This window comes from Nicotiana tomentosiformis, chromosome 7 (genome assembly GCF_000390325.3).
Source record: "Nicotiana tomentosiformis chromosome 7, ASM39032v3, whole genome shotgun sequence".
NCBI classification, from domain to species: Eukaryota; Viridiplantae; Streptophyta; class Magnoliopsida; order Solanales; family Solanaceae; genus Nicotiana; species Nicotiana tomentosiformis.
Window position 1 is genome coordinate 12298748 of NC_090818.1, and position 25205 is coordinate 12323952.

The following is a 25205-nucleotide window of genomic DNA, read 5'->3' on the forward strand; positions in this document are numbered from 1 at the left end:
TTTATGGGGCCGAAGCTCTTATCCCGGTTGAGGTCGGATAACCTAGCACCAGGTTTCGATATGCAACAGATGAGTCGAATAACGAGACGATGAACACGAGCCTAGAATTATTGGATGAAAAAAAAGAAGCGGCTCTCGTCCGATTAGCCGCCCAAAAACAGCGGATCGGAAGGTATTATAATCAAAGAATCAAAATTCGATATTTTAAAATCGGGGACTTAGTGCTAAGAAAAGTCACCTTCAACACCTGAAATTCAAATGAAGAAAAACTGGGTCCGAATTGGGAAGGACCGTATCAGGTTCTCGAAATCGTCGGAAAAGGATCCTACAAGCTCGATGTAATAAATGGCAAACAACTACCAAGCAACTGGAACGTGTCGCAACTAAAACGATACTACTGTTAAGGTACGACCCTCCTATGTTCATTTATATTTCAAAATTAACCCTTGCAGGTGTTCGACCATAAACAAGGATGAATTATTCAACTCGAAGCCTTAGGCCTGAAAGCATGCGTTGCACTCTTTTTCCCTTAAACCGGTTTTGTCCCAAATGGGTTTTTCGGCTAGGTTTTTAACGAGGCAACCATTGATCGTGCTAACTTACAACAATTCAACAGTATTCGAGGCCTCTTTACAATCAACCTCGAATACTGGGGGCATTACCCTCAAATATATCAAGTTCGATTATCAAGTTCAATGCAAGGAAGTTACTTCGTGACAACAGGGTTTCGATAGGAAAAATTATAAGAGCCAAATTGTCAAAACGAACTATGATCGTGTAGTTTTCTCGATCCCTGGTACAAAACATGAACAACATGTATAATGACTCCCTGGGATGATTCATTTCGAGGTCCTCAGATAGGAGCCACCGATTTTTCTCCCTGCGTAAAAAGAAAAGCAATTTTTCATGGACTCAGGAATGTCAGCAGGCTTTGAAAGAGCTAAAACAGTATTTATCGAGCCCTCCATTGCTTCATACCCCGAAGGCAGACGAACACATTTATCTGTATCTAGCTGTCTCGGAGATAGCGGTAAGTGGAGTCCTAATTCGAGAAGAGCGAAGTACGCAATTCCCTATTTATTATGTCAGTCGAACTCTAGGCGAGGCCGAAACTAGATATCTGCACTTAGAAAAATTAGCGCTTGCTTTAATAAGTGCCTCTAGGAAATTAAAACCATATTTCCAGTGCCATTTGATATATGTTGTAACAACTTATCCTCTAAGAAATATTTTACACAAACCTGAGCTTTCAAGTCGATTGGCCAAATGGGCCATAGAGATCGGCGGGTACGACATCGAGTATCGACCTCGAACCGCTATCAAATCTCAAATCTTAGCGAACTTCATGGCTGACTTTACGCCGGCCTTCGTACCCTAGATCGAACAAGAATTACTGATAAAATCGGGTACCTCTTTAAGAATCTGGACCCTCTTTACGGATGGTGCCTCGAACGTAAAGGGGTCCGGACTGGGCATCGTACTAGAATCGCCCACAGGTAATATAGTCAGACAGTCTATTAAAACTACAAAATTGACTAACAATGAGGCCGAGTATGAGGCCGTGATTGCAGGTCTCGAACTAGCCAGAAGTTTGTGGGCCGAGGTCGTGGAGGCTAAATGTGATTCCCTCCTCGTGGTAAATCAAGTCAATGGGACTTTTGAAGTTTGAGAAGATCGAATGCAGAGGTACTTGGATAAATTACAAATGACTCTACATCGATTCAAAGAATGGACTTTGCAACATATACTTCGAGAGCAGAATAGTGAGGTCGACGCTCTTGCGGACTTAGGTTCGTCGGTCGAGGATGACAAACTCAACTCGGGGACTGTCGTGCAACTCATAAAATCAGTAATCGAAGAAGGTCATGCCGAGATCAACTCCATAAGTCTAACCTGGGATTGGAGAAACAAATATATAGAGTACTTCAAGAACGGCAAACTCTCATATCTCAGAATCCATCATCTATTTTGTGATCTATTATGCAAATATGCTTAAGGGCCGACCATTACCCCATAAATCGAGGACTGTCAAATATTATTGAACATCACTTACATTACTCGAGTTTGAGCAAGCACTAACTCAACTACTAAGCCTAAGGGATACTCTTACTTCGAGTTCGAGCAATCACTCACTCGACTATCAAGCTTAAGGGCTAATCTTATTTCGAGTTCGAGCAATCACTCACTCGACTACTAAGCCTAAGGGCTAATCTTATTTCGAGTTCGAGCAATCACTCACTCGACCACCAAGCCTAAGGGATACTCTTGTTTCGAGTTTGAGCAAGCACTCACTCGACTACTAAGCCTAAGGGCTAATCTTATTTCGAGTTTGAGAAATCGCTCACTCGACTAGCAAGTCTAAGGGCTAATCTTATTTCGAGTTCGAGCAATCACTCACTCGACCATAAAGCCTAAGGGATACTCTTATTTCGAGTTCGAGCAAGCACTCACTCGACTACTAAGCCTAAGGGATAATCTTATTTCGAGTTCGAGCAATCGCTCACTCGACCATAAAGCCTAAGGGCTACTCTTACTTCGAGTTCGAGCAAGCACTCACTCGACTACTAAGCCAAAAGGGCTAATCTTATTTCGAGTTCGAGCAATCACTCACTCGACCATAAAGCCTAAAGGGATAATCTTATATCGAGTTCGAGCAATCGCTCACTCGACCATAAAGCCTAAGGGCTACTCTTACTTCGAGTTCGAGCAATTACTCACTCGACCAATAAGACTAAGGGCTACTCTTACTTCGAGTTCGAGAAAGCACTAACTTGACTACCAAGCCTAAGGGCTAATCTTATATCGAGTTCGAGAAATCACTCTCTCGACCATAAAGCCTAAGGGTTACTCTTACTTCGAGTTTGAGCAAGCACTAACTCGACTACCAAGCCTAAGGGCTAATCTTATATCGAGTTCGAGCAATCACTCACTCGACCATAAAGCCTAAGGGCTACTCTTACTTCGAGTTTGAGCTAACGCTCACTCGACTATTAAGCCTAAGGGCTAATCTTATTTCGAGTTCGAGCAATCACTCGCTCAAGGCTACTCTTACTTCGAGTTCGAGCAAACACACTCGACTATTTTTTAACGTTCGAGCAAACGCTCACTCGGTTATAAAGACTACAAGGTCCGACTTCGATCAAATTGCCTAAAGCCTCGAACTTATGGAAACTTTCATAAGGCATGAATGAAACAAAATTTTCACAAGGCAGAAAATGAAACAAAGACAAATCGGGAAAGGAAAAGATCTTCATATATATAAGTATTTACATGGTCCGATATGGACCCTACACAAAATGATCAAAAAACAAAAACCCCTAAGGTTCCTGATTATCTCCGGGAGCAGTCTCTTCTCCATCGAGCTCCTCCCCGCTCTTGCTCTCATCATCATCATCATCATCATCAGAAGCGAGGGTTCCAGCATCGTCTTCAAGCTCTTAAGACTTTTTTTTATCTCTTCAGTGAGATCGAAACCTCGAGCACGGATTTCCTCGAGGGTTTTCCTCCGAGATTGGCATTTGGCGAGTTCAACAACCCAATATGCTCGAGTTTGAGCGGTTTTGGCTGCTTTTCTTGCTTGTACTTGAGCGGATTTAGCATCAGCCCGATAGACGACCACGAATGCATCCGCCTCAGCCTTTGCTTTTTCAGCTTCAGATTAGGCCTTGGCAAAATCGGAAGCCAACCGAGGTTCAAGCTCCTCTATTTTTCTTGCTTGAACCGAGCTCCTCTCCTTTATGCCTTGAAGTTGACTTTCGGCCGATGATAATTGGGCTCGAGCATCCTCTTTATCTGCAGCAAGGCGGTCCATACCTTCTTTCCACCCCAAGGTCTCCGTTTTTATTATATCGACCTCCTCACGGAGCTGCCCGATCATCTCGAGCTTCTGTTGCAAATGCGAGATCGAAATATTAGCCTCCGATCCCGAATCAAGCCCATGAGTTTTTAAGATTTTCATTACCTGCTCGGTCAGATAAGTCCGATCTTGGTGAGCCTTGGTCAACTCGGCTCTGAGGTCCTTGGTCTCCTCTTCTCTTTGCTTACAAAGTCTGAGGGCATTTCTCTCCTCCGTGAGCCTTCGGAGGTCGGCCTCGTACCAACTCAGCTCAGCTCGGGACTGAGAACATGCTTATCGATGAAGCACTGAGTCCTACACAGAAAGAAAAGAAGTTAGAAAAGAAAAACAAAACAGAGAGGTAGTACCAACAAAGAAAGTTAAGTCTTACCCGATTCAGAGCCCGCTACACTTCGTTGAAAAGGCTCGATGCCTCACCCGAGTCCTTCATCGAGATTTCCAAATCGCCCAGGCCGGTAACATATTTGATCCCGGTAAAATAATCACGAAAAGGATCTTCCCTTCTGTGGCCCTCCTCGATAGAAAGGGTCTTCAAGGCCCGAGCCTCCCGAATCATTTCCTCGGAAAATGAGGGGAGAAGCGGGGAGCCTCCAATTTCTATTGCCCCAAGTGAATCACTTAGTGCGTTCTCTCTCTCTTAGGGGCCTCGAGACCAGTCCCCGCAGTCGTACCCACAATTGGCTCATTATAGTGGGAGGTAGCCTCGATCCTCGATGACTCAGGGACTTCGACCAATTCTCTTCCCGAGACTCCCCCATCACAAAATTAAATCTTTGCGGCCATCATCGATTCAGTAGCCTTTGGAGCCTTGGCGCTCATTTTTCACTCGGGACACCAGCCTAGAGTCATTATGTTCTTCTCCTTCGTCTTCATCCCTTAGGCGCCGAACTGCTTCTTCGGTCAGAGGGATGGTATTATTTCTCGGCTTACGAGATGTCCTTGTCTTAAGTTCTGGATCCTCAGAAGTAGAGGCCCTTTTTCTCTTGTTGTCCTTCGCCGGTTTTCGAACCGAGGCCGAAGCCTCTTCCTTGCCAGACGGGGGCCTCATGACCACATCTTTTCCTTGGCCTACACACAAGAAAGTTAATTAAGTATAGGAAAATCATTATGTTCGAATCATCGAATACATGGGAAAGAGGCTTACCATGATTTTTAGCCTCACATCGTCCCTTTGATAAGTCGCACCACGAGCGCTCGGCATATGTGGAGGTCGAAGCCAGGTCCCGTACCTAGATCTTAAGGTTAGGAATAGCACCGGGCATCCAAGCAACCGCTACATCACGGAGAAGGATATCGGTAAAAAAGAAACAAAGGAGCAAAACAATAAGACCTAACAGTAGAAATTATACTTACGCTTCATGTTCCATTCCTCGGGAAATGGCATCTTCTCAGCCGGGATTAGGTCCGGAGTCTTCACTCGAACGAACCTGCCCATCCATCCCCGGTCCTTGTCCTCGTCTATGCTCGAGAACATCATTTTGGTAGCCCGGCGCTGGAGTTTTATTAACCCACCTCGATAGAGGCGGGGGCTGTACAACCTAATGAGATGGTCGAGGGTGAAAGGCATCCTCTCGACTTTGTTCACGAAGAAGCGGATCAGAATAACGATCCGCCAAAAGGAAGGGTGAATTTGGTATAGAGTTACTTGGTATTGGCAACAAAAATCGATGACAACAGGATCGAGGGGGCCCAACGTGAAAGGGTAAGTGTGCACACTTAGAAACCTTTCACATGAGTAGTAATATCTTCTTCGGGAGCCGGGATTATCACTTCTTTGTCCTCCCAATTGCAATCTTTCCTTAGTTGTTCAAGATGGCCCTTGGTAATCGAGCACATGTACCTTGATACTGGCTCGCATTGACCAGGAACCGGCGAAGCTTTATCGATCTTAAAATCGGAGGTAAGAACACACACCTCGGGAACACACTCCTCAGGTCATGGCTCCACCGGTGTTTTGTCGCCAACGGGCCGCGAAGAGGAAGCTTTTTCTTTCTGAGGAACGATTTTTGACATTTTCGCCATCGGGATTTGAAGATTGAAGATAGAGGAAGATGACAAGATTTGGTGTTCTGAAGAGGGATTTTGCAGTGAAAATCACAAATTAACAGATGAAGAACTCAGAAGATGCGAAAGGAAACTTAGAAGATTTGGAGATGTAAAAGGGAACTTAGAGGATTTGGAGATGTAAAAGTAAAAAGTGATAAAAAGAGGGGTTATTTATAGGATTGGCAATGACGGTTCTGTGTCAACAAAGGCTGACCATCATCTGACACGCATTTAATGCCTTGATAAACTGAACCGACGGGACATCTATCACGTACGTCATGGTCGGGCTCGGCGCAAACGCCAGTTTGTATCGAGTCATACCGCTTGAAAATCATGTCGTTTCTCGCCACATTCTTCCCGAGAAACGAGAAGACTATCTGTATACGGTCAAAACTGATTTTGACCTTCGTATGATTAGTCAAGATTGGAACATAATGGACCGAAGGTCATCTTCATAATATCTGTGAGCACCTAATTTATAATCCCATTTCGAATAATGTCACTTAAATTGAAAAAACTCTCATATCCCTTATCCCCTCGGGAAAAAGGAGGTATGACAATATCGGGTATGAGGTCCGAAGCCAGGTTACCGAGCTCGAAGTCATTACCGAGCCTGAGCCCGAGTCCAAATCGAACTATGAAGTGAAGCGGTATGGTCGAGCTTAAGAGCCAGAGACCGACCTATATCGAGCCCTATTCGATACCGAGCCCCGAGCCAATATTGAGCTCGAGTTAATATCGAGCTCTAAATCTGGAAATCTACCGGTACCGAATCCGACCAAGATCGAGTCAAGAGACAAAAGCCGTTACAGCCGCACTAAGGGAGAGAATCTCGACGAAAATTAGGGAAAAGCTAATCTATCATGGGATCCAGAGGCGGATCCAGAATTTGAAGGTTACGGGTGCCAAGTTGGTCAATTTGATCAAATTTAGCCTTCGGTTTGGGTCATACATCTTTCCGATTAATACAGATAAAACTCGATCAAATGAAAAAATATAATAATTATGAGTACTTGGCGCAAGACATAAAACTTTCACTAATATTACTAGTATCATAAATATACATCATTCATTTATCATGGTCTGTGACGAGTTTTCATATTTTGAAAATGGTAAATAATGTCGAGTTTGGGGGAGGGGTTTTGTTTTAAAAAAACAAGTGTCAACTATAATGTGTTTGTCAGTGTACTTAAGTTTCTTTAAAGAGATTGCTCTCAACGGGACTGGAACGCTCGACCAATGGAAAGAAAAGCTAGACCTTTGCCACTGACACCTCCGTCCCTTTTGTTATTATGGGTGGCACTCTATATATTTATACCATTTATTATACATATATATATATACGCATACAGTTTCTGCCAAAGCTTGCGGGTGTCGTACCACCCCGAATCTACTACATAGATCCGCCCCCTGATGGGATCCCCACTATGTATTTTTAAATATATCTAAAGTAGGATTCCTCCACTATAAGAGGGATAACTACTATTTCTGTAAGAAAAAAACATTAAGACATTAATACACTCTCATATTATTCAAAGAGAAAAACATACTGATATCCATATAGAGATTATCCTCTTGTGAGCTTTATACATTGATTCATCTTGCTTGTTCATAAATTAACTTTCTATTCAATTTGGTTTGTATTTCATTCTTTATACAGTCGATACTCAATATATTTCTATTTACTTTTCGATTTGTGCCAAGTTATACCACGTATCCTTAGAACTACGTATAAATTCAACTCTATCCGTTTTTCGGGTAAACACTATTAATAAAAGAAATGTTTTACTACTATATCCTTATTTAATAAACTTTTAGGTTTTCTATGCTATGTAGTCAACGTTTTTACTTTTAAGAACATTTGATACTAAGGGCAAAAAGAAAAGAAAGTAATCAATTATACCTTGATTTTCCAAAACGGCAACTAATTTGTACCAAATGTATTAGTAACCACCACAACTATTATAGACCGCAAGGGAGTATTTTCACCACCATTTATATACGAGGACATTTTAGTGCGTGACCTAGCTAAACTTGTGTGTGTTAATATGAGCTTTCACTAGTTATTTACACAGATAGCCGACGATATTTATTGTTTATTTTTTCTAACCATATAAATTAATTATACATAATTATACACATATAATACATAAATTATGCATATATTATACCTCAATCAGCTATTTTTAGTTTAAGTTGTTGGGTGAGTGGCTATTTGGGTTAATTCTTCAATAAATAAACTAATACTATAATAGATGCTTTTAAACTGAAATATGTGTTGGAACTGGGAAGAAGGGGACTTCGTAAAGCACCTGAATAACCTATGAAGCTTTATTAACCGTTTCGATGGCATACTCCAAGAAAGAAGCCAATTCTTTCATAGTCATAAAATTCGAGAATATCGAATAGTATATGGCAAAGTGATCGAATATACTTTACATTATGCGACGTGGCGGGATGGATGAAATTTATCCAGCGTTAACCAAAGGTTTTAGGTTCGATCTTTGGGAATTAGCAACATCTAAGACGTCACGTTTTTTTCTTAGACGAGCCGTACACTGCGCGAATATAAATTAATTAAGCTGTTGGATTTCGAATAAAGCAAAAGACATAGGTCCGTAGGATCTGTCTTGACAAGGTAATGATCTTATTGGTCAGTTAAAAGGAAAAAAAATACTGACTTCAATTCCAAAATAACTTCTCTGTCTTGGGCTAGTTCTTTTTTTCCTTTCATTTCCAGTATCTTTAGCTGACAGGTCAACCATTGTACTAATCAAACCTTGTTCACCAAGCAACAGATTGTTTGTTTGCCCATTGACTAAAAAGGATAATCTTATTTGACTTTACTATAGGACAATAAAAACACTTTGAGCTTACAACAAAAAAAGTAAAAAAATACAAAGAAAAAGAGCGGTATTATTGAACCAGAAAAAACAACAAGCGATGAAACCAATGACGGATAAAGCCCCTTAACTATAAGCTAAGTAAGCCTCTCTATACCATACATGTGTGCGTCGAGCCTTTCATTTAGAGCTGGACGATATATATATGAAACTATGAATTCAAGGGTCCTTTGGTTGAAAAAGTTGCATTTGAACTAATGTATTCAATCAAATGCGCAAGTAAAAAGGATTTAGTTTATATACAGAGTGTAAATAATTTTCACATATTATAATTGGTTATAATAGGTTCTTTATATTACTTTTTAGGCCAGCTACCAAATTAGGCATAATATAGACAGTTGCCTTTCATAATAAGTCATTCTTACCTGATGGCCGTGTAGAAAAACTACATACTGCCAGTGTATAGAAGTTAACTCGCGTTAAGATGAAATTTCAAAAATTCTGTCCTTACCAAAAACTCATTGGTGAGTCTGTATTTCAACTTTGGAAACCCAAAGTTGTAGAGGAGCAATAAGAACAAAAAAGAAAGAAATAGTTCTATTTCTAAGCCCTAATTATTAGCTATTAGCTATCTTCATATTGCCAACACTAAGCATTCTAATAACTACATTATATGCCATGTTTGCTGCTCTGTTCAAAGCAATTTCTTTCTTTACATGGCACATGCCTTTTTGTCACGATCCAATTTAGGATCATGACCGGCGCTTAGGAGCGAGTGCTCCCAAGTAAGCCTTATCGGTAATTTACAAAAAATCGGATAGAGTTTTTCCTGTTTTAGGACTATCTAAAAATAAACCTGTCTCAGAAATCAACAACACAACCAACCTATATCGACCAAACAAGTTTTAATCCTCATTCGTGAAATATTTCCAACACAATAATACTAACTTCATCTCCAAGTATACGATAGGAAAGACTAATACGAGTAAGTCTATATCAATAAAAGAATATTTATGACTCATAAAAATGACTATGGAGGGAGCGACTCTAAGAGTTTTAAGAAAGAGACTATAACAAATAAATAACAATCTTTGGCCACACGAATAAATGAGGGGCTCACCAGGAATTGTCAACTCGTGTACTCTAATTAACGGAATCCTCATTTGTGTCTATTGTTGTCTCTGTAAAAATAATAGTGGGGAGTGAGTCGCTAGCTCAGTGAGTAATAATACTTAACCACAACTATTTTTAATTGAGGACAAGTCAGAAAACATGCTAGTATATCAAACAGAAAATATCATAAGAATGCCCTTTCTAAAACGGTAAATATAATCAGTCTTTTCATGTGTTTCCTATAACCGAAATCAATTTAACAAATCGGTAATAAACTCAGTAAATACTTTCTCATAGCAAATCTTTATGTTTGGGAGGTTTACAAGAAAGGATCATGTAATCTGTATCACTGTGTGGACCCCTTCGTAAAAGGAGTCAAATATAACTATAGATCCCTACTCGAGGGAAAACTGTAACTATATGCTAGTTCTACCTTCCCACTAGCGACGGTTATAACTGCACTCGTTAATCGGTAAATACAAGGTGCACCAGGTCTAACTAACCTGTCGTTAGCTACGGGATCCTTCAAAGTCTCCTCACATTTATACTTTTCTTTGTAAACAGTAAATATTCACGTGGAAGCATTTTCAAAATAGTACAGGGCATTTCAATTCTTATTAAATCATGTAATCCAAATTCCGGTAACGGTAATCATATCTCAAGTGACAGTAAAACATATCTAGCAACAATGAGAACCTTTTAAATAACTGTAAACATCTCAAGTAAACTATTCAATATCATATCAAGTAAAGGACTCGTCTCACATGCAATTTCAAACATTCGGTAATACCTTTTATTTTCAAAATATAGTATAAACCATGCAAGTTATGAAAACACAAATTGCGGTATAATTACTACTCACAGTACTCGTGTCAAAATACCAAATTCGTCATCTCGAGCGATTTGCACACTTTCTTCAATTACTCTATAATCACGTCAACAATGAACTCGTATTAATTTTCTTGTTTAGGCTAATTCTTAGTTAATTTAATTTAGAATACATAACCCTCGAGGTTTCATATTTGACTCTTAATTCGCCGAATCGTATTTACTCATGCTATGAGTAATTTAAATTAGTCCAAAATCTTCTTTATAAAAAAAGGCATTTATGTAGTTTAATCCATGTACTATTCAATTTCTTTAATCATGTATATAAGTTAAAACTTAAATAGCATTATTATCTATATATCTTTTTTTTTATCCTTCAATTTTCAATACCTGGTGGAATCCCATGAACATATAAATCGGGATTTAGAGAAATCCTAGAAACTGAAGAAGAATCAAAGAAAGGGAAATATTGATCTTTTTGTGTAGGAATCAACAATGAAGCTTTATAATCTTTCTTCCTTCTTCCTTCTTGAAATTTACTAATAAAAGCTTCTCTTTTCCCTTAAAGCATTGCTGCCCATGAATTTCCTCTGCGTTAGAGTTCTTTTATTTTCCAAAGCTTTTTTTTCCTTTTGTTGTTTCCCTGCCGTGAGCATTCGCCCCTTTCCCTTATTCCCTTTCTTTCTTTTCCTTTTGGCCTGATTTTCATCTGGTGGGCTTGGGCCCTTTTGGTTCATCTTTTTTTTATTTTTAAAGTAGTTGCTAATGGCCAATAAAATTAGGGGATATTACATCCTCCCCACCCTATAAAAATTCGGTCCCCGAATTGAACTCAAGTACGTACTTGTTTACTGGAATAAATTAGGATATTTGGTGTGCATACCATTTTCTACTTCACAAGTAGCTTCTTCAACGGTATGATTTCTCTATAAGACTTTAACAAACACAATCTCTTTTGATCGTAGCTTTCTTACTTGTCTATCAACAATAGCCATCGGCTCGTTCTCGTAAGATAACTTCTTATCAAGTGGTATAGTCGGTGCTTCAAGAACTTGAGAGAAGTCCGATATATATTTTTTTTAGCATACAGATATGAAACACTGGATTAGTAAAATACAACTCAGAAGGAAATGCCAAACGATAAGCCACAACTCCCACTCAGTCTAGTATCTCATACGGTCCTATAAACCTAGGCTCAACTTGCCTATTTTCTCAAACCGCATCACACATTTCATAGGGGAGACTCGTAGGAACACTGTGTCCCCGATTGTGAACACTAACTCTCTTCTCCTCTTATCCACATAAGACTTTTGTCTATTATGAGTTGTGAGCAATCTGATCACTGGACCTTGTCAATAGCTTCTTGTAATAAGTCGGGTCCTAAAAAGTTAGTCTCATAGGCTTCAACCATCCGATAGGAGAATAACATCATACACTTATACAAGGCTCCATATGGTGCCACCTAAATATTAGACTGAAAGCTATCGTTGTAGGCAAAATCAGATATAGATATATAAGCGTACAAGCTACCTCCAATAAGTTCTCAACATATCTTTCAAGATCTGTATGGTACATTTAGACTGCTCGCCTGCCTGCCAATAAAATAGAATACTAAGATCTACTCGTGTAACCAATGTTTCTTGGAAAAGTTTTCAAAATCGTACAGTAAATTGTGATCTTCTATCAGAAATGATGGATAGACCCCGTATAGTTTGACAATTTTCTATTCATGTATATTTGAGTATATTTATCCTCAGTGTGAGAAGTTTTAACGGGCAAAAGTGTGCCTACCATGTAAGTCAATTTTCAGTTACTTTATTACCGCATATAATTATAACTTCTAATTGTTTGAGGTAGTTTTCTCATAAAATTCACTTTGATTCTATTCAATTTTCTCTATGGAATCCCGAGTTGTTGTAGTGCGCCTCTGAGTCATAAAGGTTGACATGCTAACAAGTTAAACTGTTAGAAACAAGGTTAAGTTAATCTTTGTCCTTTTTCCACAAATATAATTTTCTTCTAGTCATGGTACATCTTACTAGGCTCCGAATGTACAACGTATTTAGAGTTGTGAGTTCCTCAAGAATAACTCATCTTAACACATCTACATGTAGTACACATATCTAATTACCTAGTTGAGAATACAATTTCTGTCAATAGTTATATCCTCGCTTTTACTAACTAGAACCTCATCTCGATGTTTGCACAATAGCTCATCTTTATATTAAGTGGCCTTTATGTACTTTACTAATGAAAATCTTACTTGAACACAAGCCAACAATGGATCTGAAATTTTTCACACTAAATCTGACACCTATACCATTTAGTTTGTGCATATTCTTAACCAAAAGTCTCTTTATAGGAGCTATATATGTCTAACTACCTTTTTTTCTGCATTAGCCACAATAACGGACTTTCCAAAATGATACAGAGTAGTGCAATCATAGTCCTTCAATAGTTTTATCCGTCTATGTTGCTGAAGGTTTAGATATCTCTACTGGAAACGTACTTCAGACTCTTGTAGTCTATACAAATCTCGCACAAATAGTGTCTCTAGACCCTCAGAGCAAATACAATTATAGCCATCTCCAAACTATAAGTGAGATAGTTCTGCAAATATTTCTATAGTTGTGTTGAAGCATAAACTATCACGTGATCATTCTACATGAGAATATATCCTAATTCGACATTGGAAGCATTACATAACACTATGAATCCTCTAGAACATAATGGTAAGGCTAATACTGGTGAGGTTGCCAAACATATTTTCCTTTTTTTTCTTTCTGTTTCTGAAAGTTAATCTCACATTACTTCGTCTGCTGAAACTTTGCATTTTTCTAAGTTAACTTGGTTAGCGGCGTTGTTATTCTAAAAAATTCTACTGAAACTGCCTAAAATAGTTTGTGAAGCCCGAGAAGCTGCGATTTATGAAAGAGTAGTGGGTTTTGACTATTTTTTGAACTAGTTCTATCTTTTTAGGATCTAACATAATCTTATTTTTTAGATACAATATTACCGAGGAATACCACACAGTCTAGCCAAATCTCACACTCGGAGAACTTGGCATAAGTTAAATTTTCTTGCAGCGTCTATAATATAGTTTCGCGTAATCCTCGTGTTCTTCCTGGCTACGAGGTAACATCATCAATAAATACTATGAGAAATCTTCCCAAAAACATCATGAACGCCCTATTCATTAAGTCCAACAATGCAACTAGAGTATTTGTAAGTCCAAAAGATATCATAAGGAACCCATATAATACCACACCGAGTGTGGAATGCTGCCCTAGGAATATATTATTCTCTAATACTAGAAATTCATTAAGCAGATCATTTATATGAGGCAATGGGTACCTATAGCGCATCATTACCTTTTCAATTGATTTTAGTCGATGCACACCCTTAATGACCCATCTTCCTCTTTCACAAATAGTACTAATGGTGCACCCCATGAAAATATACTCAATCTAATAAAACTATTGTCTATTAGGTCTTGCAACTGTTCATTTAGCTCTTTCTAACTCCGTTGGTGTCATGCCATATGGGGGTTTCGATATAGGTTATGTTAGGTATCAAATCAATGCCAAAGTCTATTTCTGCTACTGAGATAACCCTGGTAAATTCTCAGAAAATACATTAAATAATTCTCTAGCTATTGGTACATTTTTCAAGCTAGGTGTCTTATCCCTTATGTCTCTTATCATAGCCAAGAGACCCCAGCAATCATTCTTTAGTAATGTTGAGCTTTGATACATGATATAACCTTATTTATCTTTGGAGCTTGTTTACATTTTAGGATGAAACTAGGTTAATTCAGTATCCCAAACTCAATTTCCTTTACATGGAAATCAAGAGTAGCATGGCAAGAAGATAACCGATCTATTCCAAAGTAGACCATATTAAGTAATATCAAGTTGACTAGGATATCTTTATGTTCAACTTGAATTTGACAAGCTTATTAAACATATTCGGTTAACTCAGATTCTCCCACATGATTAACAACCCCGAAAGGTCATTCAAAATCTCACCGTCTATGTTTCCAGTTGTTTGACTCGCACTAAAATACTCATCGACAGAATTCCCAGTCTTGTACTTCCTCCGTAAAAATTTGTTGCATGCCTATCATGTCTATATTTTCAATATCTTTAGCAAGCTAGCTATCGTAGAATAGGCCATACTTTTTGTATACGAGGTTACTGTCTTATTTAAAAGGTTAAGCACCCCTTAGATAATTTCTTAAGGTTGAGATAATGTGTATCTAGCTAGCTGGGGAAGTCTATTGTCATATATTGGTATCCTAGTGTGTTAACCAATTTCTTACCTTGTAGATTCACGCTTTTGGCTTCAAAGAATGAAGCAATTCATGAATAGTTTAGAGACTTGTTCCAAATCAATTGTGTTGCACCTATTTATGTTCCTAACAGTACGATATCATACCATATATTTATTGACCATGCTCCCCAGGCCATAAGTTTCTAGCTCCATGAGTCTCTTATTAGAGCATCCTAGAACTCGTAATGTAAGTATTTCATCAAGAACCTCTTAGGATCCTCCGAACAATCAGAAACGTTAAACATGGTGGTTTCAATTTTTAGGAACTTTATTAAGGATATATCCCTGTTTTCGACCATCTTAGTTAATTTAGGTGCTTGAGGCCTTTAGGAGCCCACTTGTTGCCCATTATTCCTTGTCCATCCATTATACCTATCAAGATGAGGTAAGTACCTCAATGGTAACACTTCCATATGGCTATATTGGTGGGATAGTACTTATTTCAGGAGAGGATCTTATCAGGCGTCTCGTGGTGGTAAGAAATCCTCACATGGTGGCTTAAGAGCCCTTTCATCGGCCTTTTAAGGAAGCTCTACCTCTTCCCCTTGACGGTTATCTGCCAAGGGCCACGTTTGATGCCCCTTGAACCTCTCGCCTATTCATATTATCGAGTGATTAAGATCGAGTCTTATGGTAATAAGATAAACAATGAAAGATTCAATTAGTTGACCCTAATCGTCACATACGTAAGGAAAAACAAGAAAGAAAGATAGACACATCCTATCACGCTCTCGCAGAATCACGATTATGGGAATGGCCGGCTACATAACCATAATTGAGATTCTACTACCGACGTGTGCTCCATTAGTCACAAGAATAACCTAGGCTCTGATACCAACTTTTTCACGACCCATTTTAGGATCATGATGGGCGCTTAGGAGCAAGTGCTCCCAAGTAAGCCTCATCGGTAATTTACAGAAAATCGGACAGAGTTTTCCCTGTTTTAGGACTATCCAAAAATAAATCTATCTCAGAAATCAATAACACAACCAACCTATATTGACCAAACAAGTTATAATCCTCATTGGCGAAGTATTTCCAACACAATAATACTAACTTTGTCTCCAAGTATACGATAGGAAAGTCTAATACGAGTCACAAGTCTATATAAATAAAAGAATATTTATGACTCATAAAAATGACTATGGAGCGACTTTAAGAGTTTTAAGAAAGAGACTATAACAAATAAATAACAATCTTTGGCCACGCGAATAAATGCGGGGCTCACCAGGAATTGTCAACTCGTGTACTCTAACTAACAGAATCCCCGCATGCGTCTACTGCTGTCTCTGTAAAAATAATAGCGGGAAGTGAGTCGCTAGCTCAGTGAGTAATAATAATACTTAACCACAACTGTTTTTAATTGGGGACAAGTCAGAAAACATGCTAGTATATCAAACATAAAATATCATAAGAATGCCCTTTCTAAAATGGTAAATACAATCAGTTTTTTCATGTGTTTCCTGTAACATAAATCAATTTAACAAATCGGTAATAAACTCAGTAAATACTTTCTCATAGCAAATCTTTATGTTTGGGAGGTTTCCAAGAAAGGATCATGTAATTTGTATCACTGTGTGGAACCCTTCGTAAAAGGAGTCAAATATAATTGTAGGTCCCTACTCGAGGGAAAACTGTAACTGTATGCTAGTTCTACCTTCCCACTAGCGAGGGCTATAGCTGCACTCGATAATCGGTAAATACAATGTGCACCAGGTCTAACGAACCCGCCGTTAGCTACGGGATCCTTCAAAGTCTCCTCCCATTTCTACTTTTTTTTGTAAACAATAAATATTCACGTGGAAGCATTTTTAAAATAGTATAGGGCATTTCAATTCTTATCAAATCATGTAATCCAAACTCAGGTAAGCGGTAATCATATCTCAAGTGACAATAAAACATATCTCGTAACAGTGAGAACCTTTTAAATAATTGTAAACATCTCAAGTAAACTATTCAGTACCATATCAAGTAAAGGACTTGTTCCACATGCAATTTCAAACATTCGGTAACACCTTTTATTTTCAAAATATAGCATAAACCATGCAGGTTATGAAAAGACAAATTGCGGTAAGATTACTACTCACAGTACTCGTGTTGAAATACCAAATTCGTCACCTCGAGCGATCTGTACGACTTTCTTCAATCAATCTATAATCATGTTAACAATGAACTCGTGTTAATTTCCTTGTTTAGGCTAATTCTTAGTTAATTTAATTTAGAATACATAATCCTCGAGGTTTCATATTTGACACTTAATTCGCCGAATCGTATTTACACATGCTATGAGTAATTTAAATTAGTCCAAAATCTTCTTTATAAAAAAAGGCATTTATGTAGTTTAATCCATGTACTATTCAATTTCTTTAATCATGTGTATAAGTTAAAACTTAAATAGTATTATTATCTATAATATCTTTTTTTTATCCTTCAATTTTCAATACCTGATGGAATCCCATGAACATATAAATCGGGATTTAGAGAAATCCTAGAAACTGAAGAAGAATCAAAGAAAGGGAAAAATTGACCTTTTTGTGTAGAATCAACAATGAAGCTTTATAATCTTTCTTCCTTCTTCCTTCTTCCTTCTTGAAATTTACTGATAAAAGCTTCTCTTTTCCCTTAAAGCATTGCTGCCCATAAATTTCTCCTGCGTTAGAGTTCTTTTACTATTCAAAGCTTTTTGTTTTTTTCCTTTTGCTGTTTTCCTACCGTGAACTTTCGCCCCTTTCCCTTAATCCCTTTCTTTCTTTTCCTTTTGGCCAGATTTTCATCTGGTGGGCTTGGGCACATTTTGGTTCATCTTTTTTTTTTTTTTTTTTTAAATTAGTTGCTAATGACCAATATAACCTTGTCTAAAATTAGGGGATATTACACTTTTCCTCTTAGTTGATTGTAAATAAAAACTTCAAAACTCTCATCATGTGACCACATATCGACTACTCGAACTTTAAGTAAGTTTATGCTTCTGACAGGTCTCATGGAGCTTCTTCACCGGATTTGTTTGAAGCATTTCCGGTGAAATTATGGGCTCTAATAGAGTCTTGGCTACCTACAGGTCATACAAAATCAAAAGTAGTATACGTTAGAGGCGGGGAAAGAGAAGAATATTGTCCAAGTGACGCTAATATTTTGAACTGCTTTTAGAACTAGGAATTTGAGGGGGAAAAGAGAACATACCTCCCATGTAGTGTCAATTGAAGAATTGCTATCAATAAATACTGCTTCTATTGTTGATTCAACGATATCAGCAAGCACCTTTGGAGCATTTATCAATCCATGGGAATGCAATGGATACTCGGGAAGAGCATTTATAAATGATTGAATATGTGAATATAGATAACTTTAGTCAAGTGGAAGAAGATCAGGGTCACACACAAAACCTGAAAATGAAACATTAAGAAAAAGGTAGAGCAGTAAAGAAGGAGCAACATATCAATGAAAATATTTACTTATTTCACAGGAGATTGAGAAAAGACAAAGGAAGTAAAACACTTCTGTACTTTCTTCTCCTACTTTTTTTATACCTGAGGTATTATATGCATCATTTCTTTAGAAGACTCGGTTCTCTTTTTGACCACTCATTCATCAACTTTCCGTAACGAATGCTAACATGTACATGGAAGAAATTTCTATGCACCAACCAATACATAAATTTATATAGTATATAGTATTATTTTATTTTTTTCAAATTTACCGACCTACTAGTAGAACAAACAAAACAACAAGCAATGAAACCAAAGCCGGATAAAGTCTCTAAACTATAAGATAAATAAGCCTCTCCAGATCATACAAGTGTGCGTCGAGCCCTTCATTTACAGCTGGATGAGATATATGAAACCATGAATTCAAGGGTCCTTTGGTTGGAAAAGTTGCATTTGAACTAATTTGTTCAATCCAATGCGCAAGTTAAAAAGATTTAGTCTATATATAGAATACTAGATGGGATAGGCCCGTGCCAACATTTTGTATTATACTGTATTTTATATATGAATGTCAAGATTCAAGCACAAGGGAAAATTATATATACTGACTGAAGTTATTAAACTGAGACTCAGGAATACATATAAATAATTTTCACAATTAGTGTATTTTAACTGGTTATAATAGGTTCTTTATATTACTTTTTAGGCCAGCTACCAAATTAGGCATAATATAGACAATTACCTTTCATAATAAGTCATTCTTACGGATGGCGTAGAAAAACTACGTACTGTCAGTGTATAGAAGTTAACTCACGTTAAGATGAGATTTCAAAAATTCTGTCCTTGCCAAAAACTCCTTGGTGAGTCTGTATTTCAACTTTGGAAACCCAGAGTTGTAGAGGAGCAATAAGAACAAAAAAGAGAAATAGTTCTATTTCTAAGCCCAGATTATTAGCTATTAGCTATCTTCATATTGTCAACACTAAGCATTCTAATAACTTCATTATATGCCTTGTTTGCTGCTCTGTTCAATGCAATTTCTTTCTTTACATGACACATGCCTTTTCCTCTTAGTTGATTGTCAATAAAAACTTCAAAACTCCCATCATGTGACCACATATCGACTACTCGAACTTTAAGTTTATGCTTCTGGCAAGTCTCGTGGAGCTTCTTCACCGGATTTGTTTGAAGGATTTCCGGTGTAATTATGGGCTCTAATAGAGTCTTCGCAACCTACTGGTCATACAAAATCAAAAGCGGTATATATTAGAGGTGAGGAAAGATAAGAATACTGTCCAAGTGACGCATTTTGAGCCCCTAGTAAGAACAAAACACAGAACAGAACTTAAATAAGTTAGCCTTCACATGCCAGTCTTCTCATTATTCAATGTGGAGATAGAATTTAAAGTAAAGAAATTGAGCACCCAAGCTCATCAAATTCTCAAATGGTTCTCTTTTTCCCATATTTTTCTGTGAAGTAAAAGTCACTACTTCAGCATCCAATCACAGAGATTCATACAAGATTCCTTATGAATTTTCAGTCATAAGATAGTATCATAATATATCGTTTATACATACTTGGTGGTATGACTAATTCATCAAATGACTGTCTTCAACGGAAGAGCCATATTTCCTCCTTTTTTCTGAAGTAACAAAATTTATATGCCATAAATTCACAAAGTGTGCCTGCCTTCTAGCCATGCTTGAGACGATAGCAGGCTAGAAATGGAAGCCAAAGCTAAACCTAGCATTTGCATTGGCTCTAAGCAGAGCGGACCTATGCGTAATATTGAGGGGTTACGGACCCCGTAAACTTCTGCCAAAATTTTGTATACGTATATGTGTAAATCTTGAAATGGTTAATTCAAATCACTTTGGCACCCTGAACACTAAAAGCCTTTAGGGGTCACTAGTTGAGCAGAATAATGTGCCCCCGTCGCATTAAATCCTGGGTTCGCCTCTGGCTCTAAGTAGACTTCCATGCAACAACATGTAAAATTTAGCTAAAGGAAAAGGTACTCCTCTTTCCTTTTCTTTTGCTGGTTCGCTTTATTTCTTTCTTTTTTTTTTGGGGCGGGGGGGGGGGGGGGGGTGGTTTGGAGATTCAAGATGGAACCTTAGCTCCTAGCAACCTATAAGAATTACAAGACAATTAAATGAATCGTGATCAAAACCTTCCATATAAAGAGGTACATGTATGGCTAATATTGAACTGCTCTTAAAAATAGGAATTTGAGGGGGAAAAAGAGAACACACCTCCCAGGTAATGTCAATTGAAGAATTGCTATCAATAAATACTGCTCCTAAATTTGATTCAACAACATCAGCAAGCACCTTTGGAGCATTTATCAATCCATGGGAATGCAATGGATACTCTGGAAGAGCATTTATAAATGATTGAATCTGTGAATATAGATAACTTTTGTCAAGTGGAAGAAGATCAGGGACACATACAAAACCTGAAAATAAAACACTAAGAAAAAGGTACAGCAGTAAAGAAGTAGCAACATATCAATGAAAATATGAACATATTTCATACGAGATTGAGAAAAGACAAAGGAAGTAAAGTGAGACTTTCGCAAAGGTTAACAGATATTTTCAATAAAAACAGTCAAGGTGGAAAAAAGAATTCAAGAAGTATTAAAGAATTTAAGGTCAACTATGTTAAATCTTCCTCCTTATTCCACTAACTGTTGTTTTTGCTTTCTTTTATGACTTTTCTTCCGCCCAAGGTTTTGATTGCGGAACTCGGAGGAGGAGAGTACAAATTGGTATTGAAATTCTTTTCTCTAAGAGGAAATGAAGAGTAGAGTAGCAGTTCAAATGAAAACCATCTAATGTGTAATATAGGAGAAGCCAATCAGCAAATGAATAAGTACATTGATTTACTACATCACTCCATTCCTATAATATTCAACTAGACATAGGAACCAGGCAAACTAGGGTATGGCGGTCATGGATACATTTTAATTTATTAAGCAGCTCTTGGCATGCATCTTTGCTTAGTCAGAAGCACAAATACAGGCACTCCGCTGATCGTGCAGTGAATTATTGTGACTTGGGTGCTATAGGTATGGCTTACAGTGGCACGAGCCTTCATATTGCTCCAGATTGGGTTAGCACCAACTTGTTGGTTTCGTCAATGATAAAGATCTTGAAGTAAAAAGAAGAAGGCAAAAACCTCTTTTTTGGATATTTTAAAAGGATTAAGCAGAAAGCATAACAGCTCTATAACAAAATAGTTATGCTTCAGACATTTATTGCAAACCCTACAAAAATGATAAGCAGGATTAGATCTTGAAGGGAAAAGAAGAAGGAAACTTTTAAGATTTCTTATAAACACATGGAAAAACTGAGCTACTTTCATATGTACTCATATGTACGTAAAAATGCTTCAATTTCCACTGGCACAGAAACACGGAACAGCTAGACACCGACGTGCTATCTTAATTAGCTAACAAATGCTAAAATATAGGAACTGTGCAGGTTATTGGCCAATAAGTACAACAACAACAACAACATACCCAGTATTATCCCACATTATGGGATCTGGGGAGGGTAGTGTGTATTACTTATTGGCCAATAAGTAATACAAGAAAAAAATAAAGACAAAGTGAATGCCCTTAATTAGTAAGCTCATTTACCCGTCGTGTAAGGATAGGCCTTCCATGCCGTAAATACTTGTGGAAGCTATGCTTAACAGCAACACGTGCAAGCTTCTCCGTGTCAACATTTGCTGCACGTAGAGGTGACAACAACCCAGGTGGAAGATTTGGATACTTGGAAAACTGTTGTTTTGTAATCATAAGGTTAAGAACCGAGTCACCCACATACTCGAGCCGCTCATAAGATATACAGTCCCTGTCATACGACGGATGTGTAAAAGCTTGCCACAGTAAATTCTGATCATTAAAGTGGTACCCTATGATTTTCTGTACTTCTTCAATATTTTGTAATTTGTCATCTTGCAATGACCTTTTTGTTGCCTCCTCGTTTTCCAGGATACCTGGTAGGAAGCTATTCAAAACAGCCCCTATCAGAATAGCAGCTTGAGTCAAACAAGAGCTATGACTATAGCTAATTTTAAATGTTCTATCATGTCTATTGCATTAAGTCCAGTAGAACAATTTCACTAGCGTAAATACAAAATCAACTGGAAGAAATAAATCTTAAGCAGAATGATTGTTGCTTTGTATCTTTTTATTCCCACATTCTACTGCCAGAAAAACCGCTATCTTTTCAAGCCTATTTGCACCTGAAAAGAAACTTTCTGACGAGGTGAGACAGTGTCTCCAAGAGCTGTAGTTTGAGAGTATTCATAAGAGAGTACCAGAAGTTACTTGGATCTTGAATTTGGTAAACAGCAGCTTTTCTTTGTCTCATACAGATAACTATATCAGTTTTTGTCAATTTTAAATACAAGGCCACCTAACTGCAGAAATTGAGTTGATTATTAAAGTACTAATGTCAATAAGAAAATAAGAAAAGCTTAAAGTTGCTGGAACTCCTATTTTCTGCCACAAAGGTGGAAACATATTTCATAAAGTAAACCAGCAGGATAAGATAAAGACAGTCGACAGCCACTAAAACAACAACAACTAAACTTCAATCCCAAACAAGTTGAGGTCGGCTACATGAATATTCACTTCTTTATTTAAGCTCAATTCATATAGCTCGATGTTACAAAACCACCTCAAAATTTGCTGCAACAGCGACAGCACGTACACCTCAATTCCAACCTAGCTGATGCAATATTTGTTGCATTACTGCAAAATGAGAAATCAAATGTTAGGAGAAATTCATACCATAGTTTATTGTTTCTTCTCATGTATCTGCATTCCTACTTTTTCCACAGCAATTAACTAGTCTGTTGAAGAATGTAATAGGTTGAAGTCTTGAAGAATCATTCTGATACTACTAGTACAGCAGTTGCACCTGATTAGAATCAAAACTATATTTTAGAGTTTGGGCCTTATGAGACGCCCAATCTACTAGTAACTAACTAAAGTTTTTCATCTATATATTAAAAAAAATTATTTGGTAAAACTAATAGTAATAGAGTAGTAGCATAAGCTAGTAAAAGTAGAAATTTTTAAAACTAATGCTATGCTAAACAAAAGCCAATGAATGACTGCTTGAAAACCTATAGTTGCAACTAGCAACTCATAGTAACATCCTTCTCTTCCTAAAGACAAAGAGAGGAGCCTACAGCATAGAGAATGATGAGATAACCCAGGTCGCGCACTGAAATCATTGTCATAATACACATATCATTTTTCTCGTTCTACTCTACTTTACTTTGAAGAAGTTGGAGCTTCACAAACCCATCATACCACGTAATTTAAAAACTGTAACAGCCAAAGCACAAATAACAGAACATCTCCATAGCTCCTTCACACTTAATCAAATATTACTTCAAATTGTCTAAGTGCTGGAAACGTTTCTAGTTCAAAAACTAAATATATGAATATAAGTCATTGTTCATGACATTTCAAAATATGGATTATAGCTACAACCGTGCTTGTGGTCAATCGAGGTGCGTGTAAGCTGGCGTTAGCATCATCCAAAAAGAAATCCAGATATTGATTGGTTCAGCTTGCGAAGTTACAATTCAGCACTGGAAACAATTGCATTCAAATATTACTTTTCATCCGAAGAACTTTGAACCAAATTCTAATTTTTCAATTTACTTTCCATATAACTCCCTAAATCCTTAGACACCCATCAAACAAACAAGAAACAGTAAACCTGCCTTATTATGAAAGATTCAATCTTTAAGCTCAGATATACATTTTAAAAGACAGACAAAAATCACTATGCATATTCGATTAAAAAAAAAAAAGGAAACACAGATTAGACTTGCTAACCGTATTTCTGGAGGTTTTGAACGGAGACCCAATTCACGGCTGGAGTGAAAAAGGAACGTAGCCAAGATCCCATTTGCAATTAGAGCATCTATTGATTTGTTCTTTTAGCCATTTCTTCTCTTCGTTTCCCTCCACTTCTACGCCTTAGACTGGAATCGTAGCAATTTAACTATCTGGTTGAAGAAGTTTAAGCTTGAGCCTTTGAGTTCCTTCTCTCTTGTAAATTTAATGTGAATTTTGTTTACAAATTCCTTTTTTTTCTCTCTCTTTCTTCAAGTATTAATATTAATTTAGGGTGTGTTTGATAATGCATGAAAATATTCTTTTACGGATTTTGAAAAATACTTTTTAGGAAAATAAGTACGTAATTGTTTTACTTATTTCAGTGTTTTGTTGATGAGCGAAAAATATTTATTTTACCAAAAAAAAATGTTGATAATGAATAACACGGCATCTAAGCTCTTAAACCTGGAAATATAGTTAATACAATCAAAAAACAAAATACATTTTTTTTTCAATTTAGGTTGCGACTCGAATCTTTAAATCAATCATCTATTACTTGCTTTAAACTAGGTACTTCAACCGTAGTAATTGAACAAGAATCAACAACAACAACAACAACAATCCACTGTAATCCTACAAGTGGGTAGAGAGGGTAGGATGTACGCAACTTTACATCTATCCTGGAAGGGTACAGAGACTGTTTCTGATAGACTCTCGGCTAAAGAAAGGATGGAAGAAGCACTGATAGCAAGTAATATCAATACAATGTATTAGAAAACAAAACCCAAGATAGCAAAGAAAGTATGAAAGAATTACTAATAGTCAGTAATAACCGTACAAGATATGAAATGATAGCAAACTAATGGCGTACGGAAGGCAAGTAATAATACTA

General features: G+C 37.4%; 1 protein-coding gene across 7 annotated transcripts in view; it reads right to left on the reverse strand.

Moving 5' to 3' along the window:
- Window positions 1–24575, reverse strand: part of LOC104096445 (ribonuclease 3-like protein 3) — a 30114-nt gene extending 5539 nt beyond the window's left edge. The window contains exons 1-8 of one of the 7 annotated variants that reach the window (XR_011409514.1): window positions 24311–24572; window positions 22088–22476; window positions 20700–20846; window positions 18199–18401; window positions 17547–18070; window positions 17106–17169; window positions 16247–16307; window positions 9866–9926 (exon numbers count right to left, since the gene is read on the reverse strand). Coding sequence is in view for 4 of the 7 variants with exons in the window: in XM_070181319.1 (XP_070037420.1) it covers window positions 19395–19676; window positions 20700–20846; window positions 22088–22476; window positions 24311–24383 (891 nt within the window). In the remaining 3 variants the exon portion in view is untranslated. Of the gene's footprint in view, window positions 1–9252; window positions 9927–16246; window positions 16308–17105; window positions 17170–17546; window positions 18071–18198; window positions 18402–19264; window positions 19680–19881; window positions 20576–20699; window positions 20847–22087; window positions 22477–23248; window positions 23379–24310 lie in introns of those variants that run through there. The other 6 variants (XR_011409513.1, XR_011409515.1, XM_070181320.1 and 3 more) reach the window with 6 other exon arrangements.
- Between the last annotated feature and the right edge of the window lie 630 nt (window positions 24576–25205).